At 36.3% G+C, this 24146-nt stretch overlaps 1 protein-coding gene across 2 annotated transcripts in view; it reads left to right on the forward strand.

Annotated features, from left to right (window-relative positions):
* Positions 1–24146, forward strand: part of MPP7 (MAGUK p55 scaffold protein 7) — a 327469-nt gene that overhangs the window by 105071 nt on the left and 198252 nt on the right. For both annotated transcript variants that reach the window (XM_021686517.1, XM_021686516.1), the window contains exon 2: positions 3613–3771. In XM_021686517.1, coding sequence (XP_021542192.1) covers positions 3735–3771 — 37 coding nt within the window. In that variant the 5' untranslated portion in view covers positions 3613–3734. The remainder of the gene's footprint in view (positions 1–3612; positions 3772–24146) is intronic.

Raw genomic sequence — 24146 nt, forward strand, 5'->3', positions numbered from 1 at the left:
CCTCCCACAAGTTAAGGGCAGCATCAGTCACCACTGGTCAGGGATTGAATCACTCGTGCCTATCTAATGAAGTCTCCATAAAAACCTGAAAGGACAGAGTTCAGAGTGCTTCTGGGTTGGTGAACGTGGAGGTGGTGGGGGCGGGGGCGGGGAGTTGGGCACCCAGAGAGGGAGAGGGCATGGGAGCCCTGTGCATCTCTTCCATCTGGCTGTTCCGGAGTTGTATCTTTTTATAATAAACCGGTGGTCTAGTCAGTAAATGTTTTCCTGAGTTCTTTGAGTGGCTCTAGCAAATTAATAAAAACCAAGCAGGGGTTTGTGGGAACGTCTAATTTATAGTGAATTATCAGAAGCACAGGTGACCGCCTGAACTTGCGATGGACATGGGGGCGTGCGCAGTCTTGTGGGACTGTGCCCTTAACTTGTGGGAGGGGATGCTGTCTCCAGATGGAGAGTGCCAGAATTGACTCAAATTGCAGGACACTCAGCTCGTGTTGCAGGATTGCTTGGTGTGTGGAAAACCACAGTTGGTGTCAGAAGCGGTGTTACAGTGAAGTAGTGAGAGGGATGGGAGGCACCCAGGGGGAGTGTATGTTTCTTAATAGTTGTGTGTGCATATTAATGAAAATTTCTGCAGATGATCATTTCTCTGGGTGCAATAAGACAATTTTTGCTTTACCGAAAACTCAAAAAACCAAAAAAAGCTTCCGGCGACAAACACTTGCACTTCCGCGGTTGACCATTAGATGTCATGAGTGCCACGGGAGCCCTAAGGGGGTTACCCAGGGCCAGTAGAAACTGAACGTTGTAAGCTCGTAGACCTTCACATATTTCACTGTTTCCACATGATCAATGCCAGAAGAACCTGATACTGTGTGATATATAGAAGCAAGATACGACTGGAATAATGAAATTTCAAAAATAAGCCTTTTTAAAAGGCGGGTTGTAATAGTTCTATTGGGTATTGTAAATGTTTCAGGTGCACTTGATACCGCTGTTGGGTTCCTGGCGTTTGGGTCTCTCTCTTTTTATGGAAAGATGGATTGAACTTCAATTTAAGAATATTCGGTAATCCCTCTCAGGACATACTGTAACAGCTGGTATTTTTGTGTTGTAGTAAATTGATTCCATACAACAGTCAGTAATAATTATGGCTGGTTTCTGACAAATTCCAAAGTATTTTCAATAAATTTAGCCAAAGAAAATAACATGATTACTACAAAAATTTAGCTCAGTTTGAAAGTTAAACCCAGCAACTCTGCTTCGTTCCACAAACTAGTAAGCATTTTTTACTGGTTGGGATTTTTATCAAACCATTTACTTTGTATACTTTTGCAAGTATACTTATGCTTATACTTACATTATACTTAAATACTTACATATGTTCTGAGAAGATAATTACTTTGTAGCATATATTTCTTAAGTAATATGACTTTGGAAAAATTTAACCTTGGGTGTTTGTCATGAAATAAAAAGTGAGAAATGCTGAGGTCTTTCATAAGTGGCTTTATGTGTACAGCAGGAATATCAACTCAGAAGGATGTTTTGCTGTGCGAATGTAAGGTTGTCTTAGTAGTAATAGAATGTTTGATATAAGATAAGATCACTTATTATATGGTGTTTGTGGTTTAAAAAGTGAAGCATTGTTAAGTTCTTTAAGGCGTGAAGAAGGGGGTCGTATGTATGGTATAGACTGTTGTATATTTCTATAGTTAAGCAGTTTGTACTATTTAAATTATGATTTATGGCATAAGGAGCTTAAATTATCTACATAACACACACACATATAGTAACTATCTACCCACGCGCATATACATGTGGTAGAAATGAGTGTGCGTACGCTTTGCAAATTTCAACCATTTCCTCCTTATTTTCTCATCGAAACAAAAGTCTTATTGAGTGCCTTCTTTAAATCATGTATGGTCTGTTTCTTCTTTTGTGTTCGAATTAAGGAACACTTTTATGTAATTGAATTTTAATCCTGATTGTTAGAATGATTTATGAAAGCAAAGCAGAGTTGCCTCTTAAAATTATTGGGGAAAACAGCCTCAGAGATGGGCATTAATGAAACTTGTCTTTCTCACTTTTTAGCTTCGTGATTTATATTTTATTTGGTATTTAAAATAACTGCCGTCATATTTTCAATTAACAATCTTCTCTGCATATTTTAACTTAGCCTCTGTAATATGAAACAAAATGCAGGCCATTGCTTCAGATAGTCTGGTTCAAGATAGTCTCTTTGGTGAATTTTTTCATACTAACGTTCGCTTTGATAGTTAAAAAGGTAATTTAGAAGGTTTTAATAGAATTTTGCAGCTTAGACTTTTTCAAGTGAAATTTGGCAAGCTCATTATTCCTTATTCTGTAATATGAATCAGCAATTTAAAGGCTTCACGGGTTGAAGTGAGCCAGTTTTTCGAGTGTTTATAATATCTGTTTTTCTTGTTAATATATGTTAAAATATGCTTTTAAATTACTGAATTTGCTTTATAGAGAACTGGGGAAAAAGGCATTAAAAATGGACTTAAACACATTGTGTGGGGCTTCTGATTTCTAAAAAATATAAATGTAGTGTATTTTCCGTTATTAGGCAGCAGCGGTCCAAATTTAAACCACATGGCCTTCTCCTAGGTGTCAGGCCGGTGTAAATTTTAATCTCGCTACTTTCTTTTACGTTTTAATTTTATAATCTCATTGCCTGAATTAAACAGCTCCAGTCATAATAGCCAGCATTTCTTGTTTGCTGGTCACGTGCCAGACGCTGTGTTGTGAGCCTTAGCGTATTTAATTATCAAACGGTTCTAAATTGCTGTTAATCTCCATTTGTATAGACGGTAGTGAAGGCGCAGTGAGATTAAATAAATTGTGCAAGATCACAGACTTAGCAGGTTGAGAGATGAGGCCAAACTCTGGAGTCCTTGCTCTTCAGCTCCGAGAAAATAGTGCCTTACTGCTTCTGTCCGGATAAACCAGAGTTAAAACAACTTTTGAAAAAAATTGGCATTTTTCAAAGTGCGTCCAAGCTTAGTTTTTTACCAAAAGAATTGACTTGTGTGTATTAGCATGGATTGGGAGGTCTCGTTTTGATTGTTAACCCTTCTGGGAATCTCTAACATCTTCAATTCTCGTCGTTTCTCCAGGTGATGTGCAGTTTCAGTTAGAGAACTTTGCATTTGGCATATTAGGATGAGCTATTTAAAAAAATTACAAGTATTTATAAGTTGTCGATCATCTACAGAGTCGCTGTTCTGCATTAGAAATAGAGCGTGGGATCACGGTAACAGAGGCAAAGGATTTGAGAATAGCACTGGCGTTAAGCACCTTCTTTACGTTCTCAGTCCGCATTCAGCAGCCCTCAAACTAACTGCAAAAATCTTTCAGGAAGCCTAGATACATGCATGAGGAGCTTTCGTGGTTTTAATTAGAAATTTCACATCCAAATCAAAGACTCTCACACTTCATATGTGCACGTAGCATTGTAGACAAAATTTGGAAGAATCGTGATCTCTCTGGTAAGCGGGTTGGAATAAGAACTCTGAATTAGTCGCAGAATGTTGCAATTTAGTAGTCTTTCCTATTATTATTTTTAAAGTGTTTTTCTTCTCTTTTTAGAAACAGCCTGCTCGGTATATAAATCTTGGTCGACAGCGTGGCTGCAGGCCACTGACTGGAGTTCTCTGTGGCTTTCTAAGTGGAGAGTGGTGTGGCTGTCCCAGCCTGTGGCGGCTTGCATCATGCCAGCTTTGTCAACAGGATCTGGGAGCGACACAGGTACGTGAACCCACGAGGGCCAGGTTTCCTTCCATTCTTACTGACATTTTCTCGTTCACCGTGGCAAACAGCGTTGCTTTCAGTAAGCGCAAACAGATCACGCTTGTTTTTCTGGAAACCCGCGTGAGGGGCACAAAATGTCAACTCTGATGCATCCTCCCAAGATAAAAGTTGTCAAGGACCTTGACGGACCACTGCTTTCTCCAGGGAGTGGTGGCTCATGCTGATGCTGTCGTACGGTCTTGCCTTTTGGAGTAATGCCATGTGTTTAAGTTGCTTTCAAAAAAACGAGTATCTTAAAACATACAAAAAAGCACGGCAAATAGCGTGATATTCCTTTTATTCTTCACTCAGAGATTTGATAACAGGTATGAACTTTCTGCTATGCTTCAGACCTCTCACTTTTTTAAGAAATGAAACAAAGTCTCTACTCCACTCTGGCGTTTTCTTTCTTCCTGTCCCCAGAGGTTAAAAAGCGATTCTGAGGTTGATATATGTCATTAAGGGATTCAGGTGAAACAAACAAGCATATTTCACCTTTATTAGCGGTGGTAAGATTCAGTGGTACTTCGAATAAGGGTTCCAAGAAAGGGAAGAAACTCATGTATGTATGTATGTATGTATGTATGTATGTATGTATGTATGTATAAAATCCTGTGCTCCTGACCTGTTTCAGGAGGTGGGCAAGGGAGGTCAGTGCCCCTTTGAAGTCTTATTCTGGGGTTCCCCAGAATCAGCACTTTTTATTTTTCATTTAAAAGAAATTTTAATTAAAATTTTTTTTTTTTGTTTGTTTTTTAGTATGGTTGATACACAATGTTATGTTAGTTTCAGGCGTACAACACAGTGACTCAGCTTCTCTGTAGGTATATGCTGTGCTCCCAGCAAGTGTAGCTGCCGTCTGTCACCATACAACACTATTATAGTATCGTTGACTATATGTCCTATGCTGTGCCTTTAACTCCTGTGACTTACTCATCCCATAACTAGAAGCCTGCATCTCCCATGCCCCTTCACCCATTTTGCCCATCCCCCTGGCCGCCTCCCCTCTGGCAACCGTCAGTTTGTTTTCTGTATTTATAGGTCTGAGAATCAGCACTTTTTAAAAATTGGTGGACCTTTCATGGAACTATTAAAACAATGTGAGCGGGGTTGAGGAGCTACGCATTGCATTTTTAAGACCCCCTCAAAAGAAGTGGCGCAGTGTGTGACTAAAAATAATGTTCTCTGTGTTGCACTGACCGTCCTGAATTTGGTTTCAACCAGTGCCATTCTGTAAGCAGCTGAGATATAGTGGTCTTCCCTGGGGCAGGTACTGGTACCATAATTTTAACAAAGCTGAACCACAGATTTGGAAATACCACTCTTTGCTCTCTCAAGCATATCCATACTTACCTTTTGGCAAATTTTGCCTTGTCTTTATCCATCAGTAATGATTTTTTCCACTGTAATTTACACTGAGGATTAGTTTTTCTTAGGAAGTGATTTTGATTTTCAAATACATAAAAAAAATCTTTTTTTCTCAAAGACATTCACTTGGAAGCCAGGTCCTTTGGAAAAATTTTTTTTCTTCATTTTAGTTTTTATATAGTCCCACATTGTGTTCTACTATATAAAATGAATGATTTAACTTTCCATAGTGGTTTGGGAAATTATAGATAAAATTTATTTGAGCCATAAATTTACTACAGTTGTGTAATGAATAAGTTTTATGCCTTGCTGTTCGCCAAAAATGCCTGTTTAATTGAATGCAAAATATTGTTGCTGACAGCTATCTCGAAGAATGATTAAAATGGAGTATTTATAGTTCATGGGGGTATTTGAAGGGTCACTCATGAAAATAGCAGAGGCTACTCAGAATTTGAAAAGGACTTTTCCACACGTACCTGGCTCACTTGGTGCAAATCTCAAGTGCCTGTGTGACTCACACCTGCCTTTGTGATATTTTTTGACCCGTATGTCCCGACAAGGTTTGAGTCAAGCAGAGAAGACGTGCCTGTTCCAAGAGTCCCTGCATTCAGGGAAGCTCCAAAGCATGGTGCATGCATGAGATGCTTACGGTTCCCTTGTAGTTCCTCGCAGACCAGATGTAGCTGTCAGGGGTCTTTTTTACCCTACGCGGTTTTGCTTAGCAATGTCTCTCCAGGGTACAGAGCTGGAGAGCATAACCGAAGGGCAGGTGCTCATGCAGCAGGAGAGAGTGGCTTACAGCTGTTCTGATGCCCATAGTAGTCATGTGGGAAAATACTTTCAATGTAAAATTTATACCATTTCTCCCCCTCCCCTTTCTACTTACTTCACTAAGGAATAAAAGTTTAATTACACAAGCAATCCATAAATACATTCTCCTCGTCAAAGATGCATAGATAAAAAAGGAAAGAAATTCTTTACATGCCCTTTCCCTGCCCCCAATCTCATTTCCTCTCTCCGTTTGGTAAGTATCCTTCAAGAATGTTCTGTACATTCAACAGTTAATATATATGGATATATATAAATATATTGTTTTAGGTCTTTACTTTTTAGTCAGATTCTGTCATTCTCTGGATTGTTCTGTAATGTTCTTTCCTATACCAAGTAATGTCTCAGAACTGTATTTCCATGGTGTGTGTGTGTGTTTATGTATATATCTATATAAACTTTCTATCTATACATACATCTGTGTATCTCCCTCATTCTTTTAAACTAAGGCATACTTTTCCATAGTATCACAATTTAGTGAACCATACTTCTGTTGATGAAAGACTTGATTTTGCTCCTTTTGTAATATTTTGGAAGAAAAGATGTAAATATTGAATGGATGTTGTCAAGTTGTCCTCCAGAGCAGTTAAAGCACTTAACGATCCATGGACAGTGCATTAAAGATTCTTTCCCCCAACTTCTTACCGAGCTTCAAATTATAAGCCTTTGTAATTTTTACCCATCTGATGGGTAAAACATGGTATTTTAAGTGTTAAATGTGCATTACTACTGATTTTGAGCATATTTCCATCTGTTTAATGGCTGTTTGTTCCTCTGATGTGTCAGTTCATATCCTTTCCCATTTTTCTATTGATAATCATTTTCTTATGTTTTTATAGAATTTCTTTATTTGTATTTTATAAATTATGGGGCATTTTAGGTTGAACACCATTTTTTCTGGTCAACCATTTGTCCTTTTTGTCTTAAATAGTATCATTTCTTTTATTGAAGTTGATAACTTTTCTGTGGACAAATCAATCTTTTTTGTATGGTTAATGTTGGTTTTTTTTTTTTTAATTTTTTCTTATGCTTTCCTACCTACTGCAAGGTCATGAAGATGTTCTCTAAGATTTTCTTCTGGTAATGAAAATAGTTTGTTTTTACACATTTGGAATTTTAGTCCAACTGTGATTTATATGTGGAGTGAAACAGTAATCAAATTTTATTTCCCACATGAACATCCAGGAGTCTGCAAACCACTTATTCAGTAGTCCGTCCTTTCGACATAAATTTGTAATATCCCCTCTGTTGTACACCAGTATTACATATAAGTTCTGGGTTTTCTTTCTTGGCTTTTTAAAAAAATAATTTTAATGGACCTTATGTTTCAGAGCAATTTCAGTTTTACAGAAAGATTATGAAGATAGTACAAAGTTCCAGTACACCTTATACCTTGTTTCCCTGATTATTAACATCTTAACCTTAGTTTGGTACTTTCATTTCAGTTAGTGAATCAATATTGATACACTATTGTTGACTATATAATTTATTCAGATTTTCTTAGTTTTCCTCTAATATCCTTTTTTTTTTTTTTTTTTTGGCTTCAGGATCTCCTCTTATATTTAGTTGTCATTGTCTCATTGGGCTTCTCTTGACTGTGAAGATTTCTCAGACTCTCCTTGTCTTTGGTGGTGACCTTGACCGTTTTAGGAGTACTAGTCAGGTGTGTTGTGGAATTCCCCTCTCTTGGAATTTGTCTGATGTAAAGTGCCATTGTTATCATATCAAGGGTGCATACTATCAACTTGACCTATGACTGTCGATGTTGGCCGACAGGGTGAAGTAATATTTGTCGGGTTTCTCCGCTGTGAAGTTACTCTCTTTTCCCATTCTTTCCATCCTGTACTGTTTGGAAGAAGGTCCCTAATGTGCAGCCCACACTGGAGTAGTGTGTGATGCTCCCCCTCCTTTAGAAGCTAAAGTATTGGGGCACCTGGGCGGCTGAGTCGGTTAAGTGTCTGCCTTCGGCTCAGGATCCTGAGATGGAGCCCCACGTCGGGCTCCCTGCTCAGTGGGGAGCCTGCTTCTCCCTCTGTCTGATGCTCCCCCTGCTTGTGCTCTCTCTCTGTCAAGTAAATAAATAAAAATCTTGAAAAAATAAAAGAAGCTAAAGTATCTATGTAATATACCTGGAATATTTTGTCTCTTTTCTCCCATTTATTTGTTCAGTGATTTATTCATATCAATGTGGACTCATGGATATTGATATTTTGGGTTATAATCCAATCCAGAATTTATTTTGTTGTTCAAATATTACAGTTTTGGCTGTTGGGTGCCATATCATTTGGCTCCCATCAATGTGGGCTTGCTTGTTTAGTTTTAACAATTCCTTACTTTTGGCATTACAGGGTGCCCCAGGCTCATTTGACAGTGCTCCAGTCCTGGATTCAGCCATTTCTCCAGGGAGCCCTAGTGCCTAGTGCCTTTACTGGGGATTAGAACCCAGGATCTGGGTGATGATTTGCACGTTGCTACTAGAGTGTTCTTCTTTTAGGTCCTGTCATCTGACAGAGCAAAGAAATACAGGTGTGTACACTAATCCACGTAGATACACACATTATAAACATTTTTGTGTGCGATCAGCTGTAACTGTACTTGGCTAAACATGAATTCTTACTGATGTCGCCAACTCTAATTCATTAACAAATGGATCATTTTAGCCTCCTTCCCTCGCTTCTTTGTAAATTCCCATTCCTAACAGTGAGAAGCCTGGCGGCCACCATCCATTTACATATCAATTCCACTGTACGTGTGAAGTGGTATCAGAATTGTTAACCTGTACCTCATGGGAAACCACTTCAATCAACTAGAGAGTTGACCTTGTTTTTATTCCTCCGACAGTACCATGCAGTCTTACGGACTCATTCCTTTCGAGCATAGTATCTGTGTTAGTTCTAGTTTTATAAGTTCATTAAGTGTGATTTTTTTTTCAAACATCATATAATATGAAATATGTACACAGAAATACACGTAAAATTTTTATAAGACCATTTTAAAACTGGTTATAATGCCAATAGCCATGGGATCAACATCTGGTTCAAGAAATCAAGCATCCTGAAAGCAACCTGTGTATTTCTTCCCATTCACAATCTCTTCAACCTCCTTAGAGGTGGACATTTAAAAAAAAAAAAGATTCCTATTTTATACTATACATAAAACCTAGATTATGATTTATGTAAGCTCCCTAGGTGATATAGTTTAATTTTGCTTGTTGTACTTTAGAAATGCGATTACACCATAGGAATTGGAGTAGTTCCAGTTGGTGTTACAACCCTCTTCTCTTGCTCTGTGGCTTGTCTTCTCGTTCTTGGTGCTGTCCTCCCCTATCCTATATGCAGAAGTTACTAGTTGAGCACCATTTTTCTTAGGTTAGTGATTTCTGAATTGTATTCATGAAATATTTCCTTAACTTACGATCTAAAAGTTATTCCCTTTTCCATTTCCATTTTGATTTTGATACCTTAGAATAGATTTTTGTTTATAAGGTGTGAAGTCAGGCTCCGTATTAATTTTTCCCATATGGCTGTCCATTTGTCCCACCATGACCTAATAATGCCTCTGTTTCCCTCTGCGGTGCTACGAACCTTCAGTACTTTGTTGAATCTCAGTGGTGATTGTGAACATCTTTGTTTTTAGCTCTGGATCTCAAAAAGAATTATTTCAGTATTTCTTCTTTGTCATATTTGCTCTAGATTTTTTCATCTCTGCCCTTTACTAGATTATGGAAGTTTCCTTTTATTCTTAGTTTGCAAAATGACTTTTTAAATGAATAGCCCCTGAACTTTGTCAGGTGTTTTTATTTACTATAACAATCATGATTTGTTTCCTGTGAATCTCAACATAGCAAATTTCATTGACTTTTGACTTTTTAATTGATTTTTGACTATTAAACCAACTTGTATTTTTGTGATAAACCCAATTCGTTCATAATTTATTATCTTCTCCATATAATCTGCTGGATTTAGTTGGCTCATATTTTATTTATAATTTTAATATCTCTTTTTATGAGTGACTTCAGCCTATAATTTTGCTTTCTCATTCTCTCTCATCAGATTTTCACAGTATCATGTTAGCCTCATGTAGTGAGTTGGGAGAAGTCTTTACTCTTCTGTGGACAAGTTTGTGAAAGACTGAAATTAGTTTTTCCTTTAGTGGAACTTACCTGTTTAGGTTACCTGGGCCTGGATATCTTCTTTTTGATAAGAATACTGGTAACTATTTTAAAGATTGCAAGAATGTTCAGGCTTTCTATTTCTTCTTGAGTTAGTTTTAATGATTTATATTTTTCTAAGACTTGGTCCATTTCACCTAAATTTTCAAATTTCTGAAAAAGTTGCGTATAATATTTTCATGTGTGCAGTTTCTATGTTAATTTTTTTTCTTTTTGGTTCTGATATTGCTATTTATTGTCCTTCTTTTTCCTTAATATTGCCAGAGTTTTGGCAGTTTCATTACTCTTTTTAGATATAAAACTTTTGGCCTTATTTTCTTCATTGTATATTAGTTTTTATTTCATTGATTTTTAAAAAATTCTTTTTCTAGTTATGGACATTTGTTCATAAATTTTCAACCTTCTTCTTTTCCTAATGTTAACATTTAAGGCTGTTTCTCCCTAGGTACTGGTTTTATTACCTTAGAATAATTTTTTTTCATTGGTTATTTAGAATTTTCTTGAATTTACAAAAAAGAATTTTTTATTTTATCTTTTGGTCCTGATTTCTACCTTAATTGCTTTGAGGTCAGAAAACTTAATTTGCATTATTTCAGTCCACTGAAATTTGTTTAGACTTTATGGCCAGCTATATAGTCAATTTCAGTAAGTATCTACCTGTGTCTAAAAAGAAGGTATATTCTGCAGTCATTGAGTATAGTTTTCTATATATGTCTGTAAGGTTAAGTTTGTTATTCAAATATTCTGTGTTTTGACTGATTTTTGTTTGTTTATTCTCTCAGTTACCAAGAGAACTATTGTAAACACTTTCCCTTTATGACTGGTTTTTTCTTGCAGTTCTGTCCAGTTTTTGTTGGATATATTTAAATTTGTGATTAAATATAAATTTGCTATTTTGCTGGTGAATTAATACATTTTATACTTTTTAATACCTTTTTTTTCAAGATTTTATTTATTTGACAGAGAGAGACACAGTGAGAGAGGGAACACAAACAGGGGGAGTGGGAGAGGGAGAAGCAGGCTCCCCGCCGAGCAGAGAGCCCGATGCGGGGCTCGATCCCAGGACCCTGGGATCATGACCTGAGCTGAAGGCAGACGCCTAACGACTGAGCCACCCAGGCGCCCCTTAATACATTTTATTTTAAAGTAACTATTTTTTCTGTTAACGTTTGCATGATACATCTTTTCCTATCCTTTTATTGTCAACTTTTCTGTATTCCTGCTGTATTAGTTATAGCTTTTGTTAATTGCTTACAGTTGGAGCTTTCTGAGGTAACAATTTGGACAGTCTTTGCTTTTAACTGGAGTCTCTTCAGTACAGTTAATTACAATGTCTGACTTTTAAAATTTAAAATCTAACATATTTTGTGTTTTCTTGTCTTGATTTTTCTAAGTTTCTTTTTCTATTATGTCTTCTTTTGGATTGATTAGGGTTTTCCTTTCTCATTTTGGTTTTCCTCACGTACAGTTTTGAAGTTAATACATTCTCTTTCTGTTCTTTTAGTGGCTACCTTAGAAATTATGACATGAGGGACGCCTGGGTGGCTCAGTTGGTTAAACGGCTGCCTTCAGCCCAGGTCATGATCCCAGGGTCCTGGGATCGAGTCCCACATCGGGCTCCTTGCTCAGCAGGGAGCCTACTTCTCCCTCTGTCTCCCTCTGCTTGTGCTCTCTGTGTCAAATAAATAAAATCTTAAAAAAAAAAAGAAATTATGACATGAATCCTTTATTATAAAATCCTATCTTAATCTGTACCTTTATTGTCATCCTGACAAATCCAGGGATCTTAGAACACTTTTACCCCATATACTTCCCTCCCAAATTAAGTGCTATTGTGTCCTGTATTTTAATTCTCACTAAAAACAAAACAAAACGAAAAACCCCCCACAACCTTGAAGACATCCTTATTTTGCTTTATATCGTCATTATTCATTTAGAGTTCCTCACATATGACCATTTTGTTTGTTCTATTCTCCATTTTACAACCCAGCATTCTTACCCAGGATGATTTTTCATCTGTTTAAAGTTAAAAAAAAGCTTTAGAATCTCCTAAATTGAAGGTTTATGGCTATCAAACTATGTCTTTCAATGTATCAGAACATGTTTTTATTTCCCTTCATTTTTTTCATTTTATTAAAGTATAATTGATATATGGCATACTAGTTTTAGGTGTACAACATAATGATTTGACTTTTGTACACATGGCAGAATGATCACCACAATAAGTTTAGTTAACATCTCTCTCCATACAAAGTCACACCAGTTTTTTTTCTTGTGATGAGAACTTTTAAAGATTTACTTTCTTCAAGCAATTTTCAAATTTGCAATACGTTATTATTGACTATAGTTACCATGCTGTACATGACTTCATTGTATAACTGGAAGTTTATACGTCTTGATCCCCTTCACCCATTTCACTCACCCTCCCCATCTCCTTCCCTTCTGGCAGCCACCAGTGTATTCTCTGTATCTATGACTTCTGTTTTTTGTTTGTTTGTTTGTTTGTTTAGATTTCAGATATAAGTGAAATCGTACAATATTTGTCTTTCTCTGTCTGACTTTTTTCACTTAGCATAATACCCTCAAGGTTCATACAGTTTACAAATGGCTAGATTTTATTTTATATTTTTATGGCTGAGTAGTATTCCTGTGAGTGTGTGTGTAAATCTTTTTCCATTCATCCTTCAAAGGACACTTTGGTTATTTCCATACCTTGGCTATTGTAAATAATGCTGCAATGAACCTAGGGGTCCATGTATCTTTTTGAATTAGTTTTTCTTCAGATAAATACCCAAAAGTGGAATTGCTGGATCATATGGGAGTTCTATTTTTAATTTTTTGACTGTTTTCCAGACTGTTTTCTATAGTGGCTGCACAATTTACAACCTCATCAGTAGTGCACCAGGCTCCCCTTTACCTACAGCCTCATCAACACATGTTATTTCTTGTCTTTTTGATACTAGCCATTCTCACAGGTGTGAGGTGATATTTCATTGTGATTTTGATTTGCATTTCCCTGATGAGCATCTTTTCATGTGCCTGTTGGTGATCTGTATGTCTTCTTTGGGAAAATGTCTATTCAGATCCTCTGCCCATTTGCTAAATGGAATTGTTTGTTTCTTGTTGATACTGAGCTGTATGAATTTTTTATATATTTTGGCTGTTTACCCCTTATTGGATATGATTTGCAAGTTTTTCTCCCATTCAGTAGATTGCCTTTTTTACTTTGTTGATGGTTTTCTTTGCTGTGCAGAAACTTTTTAGTTTTATATAGTCCCATTTATTTATTTTTGCTTTTTGTTGCCACAGACTTCGGAATCAGAGCCAAAAAAAAAAAAAATCTCCAAGAGGGTTGTCAAAGAGTTTACCCACCTGTGTTTTCTTCTAGGAGTTTTATGATTTGGGGTCTTTCATTCAAGTCTTTAATCCATTTTGAGTTAATTTCTGTATATGGTGTAAGATAGTGGTCCAGTTTCATTATTTGTATGCTGCTGTCTAGTTTTCCCAGCACCATTTATTGAAGACACTGTTCTTTCCCCATTGTATATTCTTGCCTCTTTTGTTGTAAAGTAATTGGCCACATATGCTTGGGTTTATTTCTGGGCTCTCTGTTCTGTCCCACTGATCTATGTGTTTGTTTTTATGCCAATATCGTACATTTTGATTATTTTGGTTTTTAGATACTATAGCTTGAAATCAAGGAGTGTGATGTCTCCAACTTGTTCTTCTTTCTCAAGATTTGCTTTGGTTATTCAGGATCTTTTGTGGTTCCATACAAATTTTAGGGCTGTTTTATTTCTGTAAAAAATGCCATTGGAATTTTGATAGGGATTGCATTGGGTCTATAGATTGCTTTGGTTAATGTGGACATTTTTGCAATATTCTTCAATCCATGAGCATGAAGTATCTTTCCATTTATTTGTGTTGTTATCTGTCCTCAGTGTCCTATAGTTTTCAGAGTATAGATCCTTCATCTCCTTGGTTAAATTTATTCTTGGGTATTTTTTTAATGCAATTTTAAAGGGGATTTGTTTTCTTAGTTTCTTTTCCAGATAGTTTATTGTTGGTATACACAAATGCAACAGAATTTTGTATATCCGATTTGTACCTGCAACGTTATTGAATTCATTTATTCTAACAATCTTTTTCATGGAGTCTAGGGTTTTCTATGTATAAAATTTTGTTATCCAGAAATAGTGATGGTTCACTTCTTCCTTTACAATTTGGATTCCAGTTTACTTCTTTTTCCTGACTAATTGCTGTGGCCAAGACTTCCAGTACTGTGTTTAATAAAAGTGGTGAGAATGGGCCTTGTTCCTGATCTTAAAGGGGGAAACTTTTTCCTGTTGAGGATGATGCTAGCCACGGGCTTGTCATATATGGCCTTAAATGTTGAGGTACATTTTGTCTATACACACTTTGTTGAGTTTTTTTTTTTTATCATAAATGATGTTGAATTTTGTCAAATGCTCTTCCTCATATATTGAGATGGTTATTTGATTTTTATCCTTCATTTTGTTAATATGGTTGATTGATTTGTGGATGTTGAACCAGCTTTGCATCCCTGGGGTAAATCGCACTTTATCATAGCTTATGACCTTTTGATGTATTGTTGAATTTGGTCTGCTAATGGTTGTTGATGATTTTTGCATCTGTGTTCATCAAGGATGTTGGTCTGTAATTTTTTTTTTTTTTACTCTTTTCTGGTTTTGGTAGGAGGGTAATACTGGCCTTGTAAAATGAGTTTGGGAACATTCCCTCTTCTTCAATTTTTTGGAAGAGTTTGAGAATGATAAGGAATCAAATCTTTGATTGTTTGGTAGAACTTGCCAGTGAAAGCCATCTGTTCTTTTGTTTAGATTTTTTTGATTATAGATTCAATGTCCATACTAGTAATTGGTCTCTTAAGATTTTCTATTTCTTCATGATCAGACTTGGAAGATTGTATGTTTCTAGGACTTATCCATTTCTTCTGGGTTGTCTCATTTGTAGTGTATAATTGTTTATGGTAGTCTCTTAAAAGCCTTTGTATTTCTTTGGTATCACTTGTAATTTCTCCTCTTTCTTTACCGATTTTATTTTAGCCCTCCTTTTTTCTTAATCATTCTGGTCTTTGTCAATTTTATCTTCTCAGAGATCCAGCTCTTAGTTTCATTTATCTTTTCTATTGTCTTTTTAGTCTCTTTCATTTATTTTTGCTCTGGTATTTATTATTACCTTCCTTCTGTTGGCTCTTTTTTTTTCTAGTTGTTTTGAGTGTGAAGTTAGATTGTTTCTTGTTTCTTGGGGTAGGCCTGTATTGCTATAAATGTCCCTCTCACAACTGCTTTTATGCTGTATCCGTAGATGTTGGTATGTTGTATTTCATTTTAATTTGTATTAAGGTATTTTTTGGAAAAAAATTTATTTCTTTGTTGACCTCTTGGTTGTTCAGATGTTGTCTAATCTGCATGGACTTGCGATTTTTCCTGTTTTCTTCTTGTAATTGATTTTTAACTTCATTCCATTTTGGTCAGAAGAGATGCCTGATAAATTTCAACCTTAAATTTATTGAGATTTGTTTTGTGTCCTCCTATATGGTCTGTCCTGTAGATTGTTCCATGTGCACTTGAGAAGAATGTATATTCCTCTGCCTTTGGATAGAATGTTCTGTATATATCTGTTAAGTCCATCTGGTCTAATATGCCATTTAGAGCTGATTTTTTAAAATTGATTTTTTTGTCTGGATGGTATTCATTGATGTAGTGAAGTGTTAAAGTCCCCCACTATTATGTATTGCTGTCAGTTTCTACACAACATTTGCTTCATATATTTAGGTGATTCTGTGTTATAAATAAACATTTGCAAATGTTGTATCTTCTTGTTGGATTGACCTCCTTTATTATTAGGTAATTCCCATCTTTGTCTTTTATTACTGACTTCTTTGTTTCAAAGTGTGTTTGTCTAATCTAAATATAGCTACCAAGCTTTCTTCTGGTTTCCATTTGTATGAAACATCTTTTTCCATCCCTTCACTTTTAGTCTGTACACATCAGTCCTTACCTCTAAAGTGAGTGTCTTGTAGGCAGCCTATAGATGGGTTTTGTTTTTTACCCATTCAGCCACTCTGTGTCTTTTGATTGGAGAATTTAGTCCATTTACATTTAAAGTAATTATCGATAGGTATATCCTTATACCCAGTTTGTTGATTGTTTTTGGCTATTTTGTAGTTTCTTTTTGTTCCTTTCTTGTTCTCTTTCTTTTTTCTCCTGTGGCATGATGACTGTACAGCTATGCTTAGATTCCTTTTTCATTATTTTTTGCATACCTACTGTAGGTTTTGTTCTTAGTTACCATGAAGCTCACATATAAAAGCATATATATTATAGTCTCTTTTAAGTTGAGATTTGTTTTAGTAGTTTCTTAAGTAGCAAATTAAATTTGAATGCTAAATTCTAAAACTCTGCATTTTTACTTTCCACCCTTCCCCATGTTTTATGTTTTTGATGTCATTTTTACATTTTTTAAGCTTTGTGTATCTCTAGTTATGGTGGTTATAGTTATATTTAGTACTTTTTCCTTTAACCTTCATGCTAGCTTTATACGTGATTAATCTACTTCCTTTACTATATGTTTACCTTTACCAGTGAGATTTCTACTTTAATATTTTCTTATTGCTAGTTAGTTCCCTTTCTTTTCAGCTTAAAGAAGTCCCTTTAGCATTTCTTGTAGGGACAGTCTAGTGGTTCTGAATCCTTTTAGCTTTTGCTTGTTTGGGAACCTCATCTCTCTTTCAATTCTGAATGATAACCTTACTAGACAAATTAATCTCGGAAGTTTTTCCTTTCAGCTCTTTGTAAGCCACAGTGGATGGTATAATACATCCAAAGCTTCTGCTAAAAAATAGTCTTATGGGAGTTTCCTTGTACGTAACAAGTTGTTTTTCTCTTGTTGCTTTCAAGATTCTCTCTTCAACTTTTGCATTTTAATTATAATGTGTTTTGGTGTGGATTTTTTGTTGTTGTTGTTTGTTTGTTTATCTTGTTTGGATTTCTCTGGGCTTCCTGGATCTGAAAGTCTGTTTCCTTGCTCAGGTTAGGGAAGTTTTCAGCCATTGTTTCTTCAAATAGATTTTCTGCCTCTTTCCTTCTGTCTTCTCCTGCTGGGACTCCTATAAGCAAATGCTCTTCTGCTTGATAGTGTCCCAAAGACCCTAAGTTATCTTCACTTTCAAAATTATTTTTTTTTCCTCTGCTCTTTTAGGGTGAGTTCCACTGCCATTTCTGCCAGATTACTGATTCTTTCTTCTGCTTTACCTATTCTGTTGAATCCCTCTAGTTTATTTTTTAGTTTAATTATTATATTCTTTAGCTCTATGACTTCTCTTTGCTGCTGTCATGTATTTTCTGTCTTTTTAAGTTCTCTCTGTGTTTATCCATTCTTTTCCTGAGTTCAGTGAGAATCTTTATGACTGTTTCTTTGAACTCTGTATTAGGGAAATCATTTATCTCCATTTCATTAATTTTTTTTTTCTTTCTGGGGTTTAATCCTGGTCTTTCATTGGGAATGCGTTTGTCTGTTTCCTCATTTTGCCTGACTTTGTATTTATGTCTCTGTGTTGGGTGAAACAGCTGTCTCTTCCAGTCTTGTGTGGGTGATCATTCTTATTATTTAACCTTGCCTTAGTTTTTCGTTGTCTCTCGTACTGTCTCTCCAATTATTTTAGACCTGTGGGGCTCAGAAACACAGTCCACTCTGGCCACCAGAGTCTCCTACTCAGTAGGCATCCCCTTTGTGGGTTGCATGCACCTGCTGGCTTGGGGGCCTCTGGCTGTGGGAGTGTCACTAGGGGGCCAGAGCACCGGCAGTGTGGAGGGGGTAGGAGGTACTAGAAGGTTAGATTGAGAATGCAAAAGTAGCTCCTGCCAGCACTGGCAATAGCAAGGTAGAGAAAGAACATAAAAATGGCACCCTCCAGAGTCTTTTATTGTTGGAGGGAATCTGAGTAGGCTTTGCCCTTCTGGTAGATGCTTTAAGGTTAGCAAATGAAACTCCTTTTACATATGGTCTAGGCTCTTTTCAAACTGGTGCTTTGGCACTGGGTCCTGAGGCAAATGAGCCTGAGTGTGAGCCATATAAGAGCAGACTCTCCATTCACTACAGCCCTATGATTCTCCTAGATGTAAGCTCCATTGGTTTTCAAAGCCAGATGTTTTGGGGTCTGTCTCTCTGGTACAGGTCCCAAGGGTGAGGGTGCCTGATGTGTAGCATGGATCCCTCCCCAGGGAGGAGTTCTGTATTTGTGAGGACCCCTCCCCTATGGGCTGCTGCATGGGGTCTGGGGTTTTTGGCCAGAGAGTGTCTCTGTCTCTCCTAACTGCGTCAGTGTGGTTTTTTACCCTTTGTGGTGGAGTAGCTGTCCAGCTAGTTCTCAGGTTCTTCTCAGAGGTAGTTGTTTTATATGTAGCTGTAGATTTAGTGTGTCTGTTGGGGGAGGGGAGTTCAGGATTTTTTTTTTATGTCACTATCTTGAATTACCTCCCTGTTTGCCTCTGTTCTTCAAAGGTATTTTTACTAAGCAAAGAATGCTAGGTTGGCTATTGTTATTGATTTATTTATTTTCAGCATAGTGAAAGATGATGACAATATGATATCTTTAAAGGTGCTATTTAGAAGTCAGCTGTCAGGATCTCTGTCTTGAAGTAATCTTTCAAACCATGTTCTTTCTCTGTTTTTAAGATGTCAGTACATATATATATATTTTTTAAATAAGAAGTTCTGTTTAGTTCTTTTAACAATGGCCAACATTCAATTGTTTACACCATAGGCTCATCTTAGCAAATCTGGTTAACCTTATTTCCAACATCAAAGTCATGAAGTTTGATCCTTAAAGCAATAGATTCAAGTTAAGAAGGGTTTTTAATATATCACTGTAATATGCCACCAACGGAAGCCCTTTGAAATAACCAAAATGGACTTTATTGGCCTTGCCAGTGTCATACAAATGTTTTGTTCTCATCTTTCTTTTAAAAGATGAATTATTTTTCCTTTTTGATAATGCATATATTTCATCATGGAAAACCAGGGTCTTCAACGTGCTGCTCTTTTTTCTTCAAATTGTTTCCAAAATGAAGTTTACTCTGCAGTTTTGAATTGACCATGTTTTTATTTCTACAGTTCTCTTCCACAGCAAATCAAGATCATTAGGCATGTGGCTCACTGGTAGCTGTTCTGTGGGAGCAAAAAGCGGTGTGTGAATTGGAATTTGGATACAACTTTTCTTTCTTTCTTTCTTTTTTTTTGGTAGTAGTTCACAGAGCTTGTGTTCCTTAAATTGAATCAGGACACTTATTCTTGTCCTTGTTACCACTCATCAGGTATTTCTGAATGAAGCGAAAAAGTCTTCTTCGCGTAGTATGTGGATTTTTGTTAAACAGAAAAGTCACTAAGTGGCATTTTCTCACAGTGTGTTTCCACTTCTGTGCTATTAATAGTTTTCTTGTAAGGTAAATATCTGCTAGCATGCTACATGTTAGCAGTTACTCTTCAACCTTGCATGCTCTTGTTATTACAACAAGTCCAGCAGTCATTTCTTTCTTTGAGTTTTTCAGATGAATGGCTTTATTTATTACAACAGGTAATAGCAGTAGATTTTCCTGGAGTACAAAGTCACCTTCAGTAAATACTGTTAATCGGAAACAGTTAAACGTTTATACACAAAAGACTCAGGTAAATCAGGCCAGACTGTGTGTAGAGGGGATATGTATGTTAAACTCTCTCTTTGTTACATTGTGGTCGTTAGATTTAACATATCATCTTAATGTGATTGTATCTTCATCTTTACACAAATGCTATGTAAGCAAACTGCTGAATATTTTGTATCATGTGGCATTGTGCAGAACGTTGTATATGCAGTAGTCATTTCATACAGGAATTTTGCCAATAAATTTCATTCATATGTAGTATTTGTCTTTCATTTTGAGACTCATTTTATAATCTCAATGGCAATAGTGTGATTTCTTTGTCAGCTAGAAGGTGTGCAATGTCTCATCATGTGTATGTAGTTTACTTTTTATTTTTAAGCTTTTCTTTAAGGTAAAATACATATAAAATTTGCCATTTTTACTATTTTAATTGTACAATTTAGTGGCATTAAGTATATTCAGAACGTCGTGCAGGCATCATCACTATCCATTTCCAAAATGTTTTCATCACTCCAAACAGAAACTCTGTGTCTGTTAAGCGGTAACTTCACTTGTTTTCCACCCCCAGCTCCTGACAGCCACGTTCTACTTTGTCTCTAGATTTTAACTATTTTAAATATTTCACCTAAGTGGAATTATACAGTATTTGTCATTTTGTAACTATACCACTTCATGTAATGTTTTCAGGGTTCATCCATGTTGTAGCATGTTTCAGAACCTCATTTTCTTTTATGTTTGAATAATATTCCACTGTGTGGATACACTGCAAGCTGTTTATCCATTTATCTGTGGATGGACAGTTGAGTGTTCCCACCTTTTGGCTATTGTGAATAATGCTGCATTGTACATTGCTGTACATGTTATCTGTTTTGAGCCCCCAATTGCAGTTCTTTTGGGTGTATACCTAGGAGCTGAAATTCCTACTTCGCTACTAATTCTGTAGTTAGCTTTGTGAGGAGCCATCAAAATGTTTTCCCTTTTACATTCCTACCAGCATTGTAGGAGGGTTCCAATTTCTCCATATCCTCATCACTACTTGTTACATTCTGTAATTTTTTTTTTTTTTTTTGGTGGGCAACAAAGCAAAGTTTATTGAGTGATAACAGTACAAAGCTCCCAAAGAGGGAGGGGACCCGAGAGGGTTGCCCACATTCTGTAATTTTTGATTATAGCCATTCTAGTAGGTGTGAAGTGATACTTCATTGTGGTTTTGATTTGCATTTCCCTGATGACTAATGATGTTGAGCATCTTTTCATGTGCTCTTTGGCCATCTGTGTATCTTATTTGGAGAAATGTCTATTCAAGTCCTTTACCCATTTTTTTTTTTATTAGATTACCATTTTGTTGTTGAATTTTGGAGTTCTTTATATATTTTGGATATTAAACCCTTATCAGATTTTCAACCTGCAAATATTTTTTTTCCCATTGTGTAGGTTATCTTTTCACTTTCTTTCTTTATAATATCATTTGTGGAAAAGTTCTAATTACGATGAAGATCAGTGTCCATTTTTTCTTGTGTTTCTTATGCTCTTGGTGGCATATCAAAAATCTGTTGCCAAATCCAAGGTTATGAGGCTTTACCCCTTATTTAAAATTTGAGTTAAGGGATGCCTGGGTGGCTCAGTCGGTTAAGCATCTGCTTTCGGCTCAGGTCATGATCCCGGGGTCCTGGGATCAAGTCTTACATCGGGCTCCCTGATGAGCGGGGAGCCTGCTTCTCCCTCTGCCTGCCACTCCCCCTGCTTGTGCGTGCTCGCTCTCTCTCTCTCTGACAAATAATTAAATAAATCTTTAAAAAAAAAAGTAAAATTTGAGTTAATTTTTGTGTATGGTGTGAGATAGGGATCTAAGTTAATTCTCTCACATGTAGAAATTTAGTTGTCCTAGTATTGTTTATTTTGTTTTCATTTCTATTTTAAGCGACTATCAGTTTTTATCCTCTAGCATTAGTTTGTACTTTATTTGGAAACAATTTATTGGCAAAAGAGGCCAGTGTCTTTAGTTTAAAAATGATTAGAAAACTTTGGTGGCTTCATGACACTGTTTATCAGAATTTCTTAACTCACAAAGCACTGGGGATAGGGGAAGTTACCTCTCAGGTTAAATAAAACCTAATTCTTAATATTGTGCTTTGTATTCTGACTTTGTTTTGGTGGCTTATTTTTTGGTTGTCTTTGTGAAAGAAGTGCATTTTTAGTTTCACTTCTAGCATAGGTAGATTCACTCTCAATTGAGTTTGGAATCTTGTTAACTTTCTTTATTGATGTTGTTATTCTGAGGTACATTTTTTCTAGTAATAACAGATAGCAGGTAAAGGCCAATTAAAATTAATCCACATTAAATAGGGTATGAAAAGAGCAAGAAAATGGTGGGATGGGGAAGTGATCAGAACTTTATCTGGAAAAAGGAAATATAAATTGTGACCATATTTTAAATGTAATTAAGAACATTGTAGGTTACAGTTATAACTGTGCTAATTCTTAGCATAAATGTAAAGCATCCTGCTGAATTTTCCTTTGTTGGCATGATATTGTTGACAACATTTTATAATAGCGTTTTGACTTCTGCAGTGGGATAATAAAAAGGGCATTTTAACAAAAATATCTGAAGTCTTTAGTTTCTCCAGTAGTATTTGGTTTTTGTTCATTTTTAAAATTTGGTATTCTGATTGTTCCCTTTCGAAGTGAAATGTATTTGTCAGTATGTTATATTTTTCTGGGTTGTTGATTAGCAGACCTCTTTCAGTGGCTTGGTTACCACCATCATTGCTCATGGTTGAGCAGTTCCTCAACATTACTTTTGTCAGCCTTGTGAAGTCCTGTATTTTTGCAGTGATGTTTATGGCATCCAAGATAAAAACCAATGACAGTGTGCCTGGCATGGGTTAGGTGGGAAGAAATGTTTAAATGAGGGCTGGTATTTACATTGTTAGTTTATTGGTGAATATCAAATGTTTATTTTCCTGTAGCCTTGTAATGTTTGGGACTTAGATCATAAATATTCAGAAGATGGAACCTCTATGTTTGTATTAGTATTTTCTTTTTTTTTTTAAACATTTATTTTAGAGAGATAAAGAGAGAGTGAGTGGGGGGAGGGGAAGGAGAAGGAGAGAGAGAGAATCTTGAGCAGACTACCTGCTGAGCACAGAGCCTGATGCAGGGCTCCAACTCAGGACCCTGAGATCATGACCTGAGCTGAAATCAAGAGTCAGCAGCTTAACCGACTGAGCCACCCAGGTTCCCCTGTATTACTGTTGTCAGTGACTGGGCTTCTATGAACTAATCTTAAGTCTTTTTTTTTTTTTTTTAAGATTTTATTTATTATTTGACAGCGAGAGACACAGTGAGAGAGGGAACACAAGCAGGGGGAGTGGGAGAGGGAGAAGCAGGCTTCCCGCTGAGCAGGGAGCCCGATGCGGGGCTCGATCCCAGGATCCTGGGATCATGACCTGAGCCGAAGGCAGACGCTTAATGACTGAGCCACCCAGTCGCCCCTGATCTTAAGTCTTTCATCTATTTTAGTTAATTGAGTATATGACTTGATGTAATTATAGTTGTGTAGTGTAAATTTTCCAAACACAATGGCGATAAGCAAATGCTGTGAAAGTTAATAGAAAAGCTCTGACAAGCATAGTCTTGGCAGCACTGGCACAACCTTATGAAACAATGATGCAAAAGTCATAATCCTGTTGCAAATTCGAACCTGGGTGACAAAATCGTAATTGATTTTTTTTTCCTTCAATAGTGCTAAGTTAGGCCAGTGGAGACTGCCCATGGGCCACATGAGAGACCACTGGACCCTGTAATGCTCAGCAGTTTGCACCTTAAGAAACAAGAATTTGTTCAATCAATTTAAAATAAAATAAAAAAAGAATTAATCTGTTCTATTGCACTGTTTCCTGTGAGGCTTGGAGCCCAGTTAGCGACTTTGAAAATGTCCCTCCTTGCTCTTGCAGCAGTTTCTTGATCAGGAGAACATGCCACATTAAATGACATTTAAGTTAAAGGGAATATTTCTTGGTGGTCTTCTTATGAAATAAGAGTATAGTTACATCAGGAGGCTATTTTTATAGCCCAGTTTTCTGTATATGCTTGGGTGTATATGATGCTGATTAAAATTAGCCAGATTGCTAGGTTTTGTGTTACAAATATTCTTCGTTGTCCCAGAAGACAGTTTGCTTTTTTTTTTAATCTTAGCACAATCTTAGGGTTCAGTCCTAAAAAGGGTTTATGGACAGTTTGAGTGATATATATATATATATATATATATATATATATATATA

This window comes from Neomonachus schauinslandi, chromosome 5 (genome assembly GCF_002201575.2).
Source record: "Neomonachus schauinslandi chromosome 5, ASM220157v2, whole genome shotgun sequence".
NCBI lineage: Eukaryota > Metazoa > Chordata > Mammalia > Carnivora > Phocidae > Neomonachus > Neomonachus schauinslandi.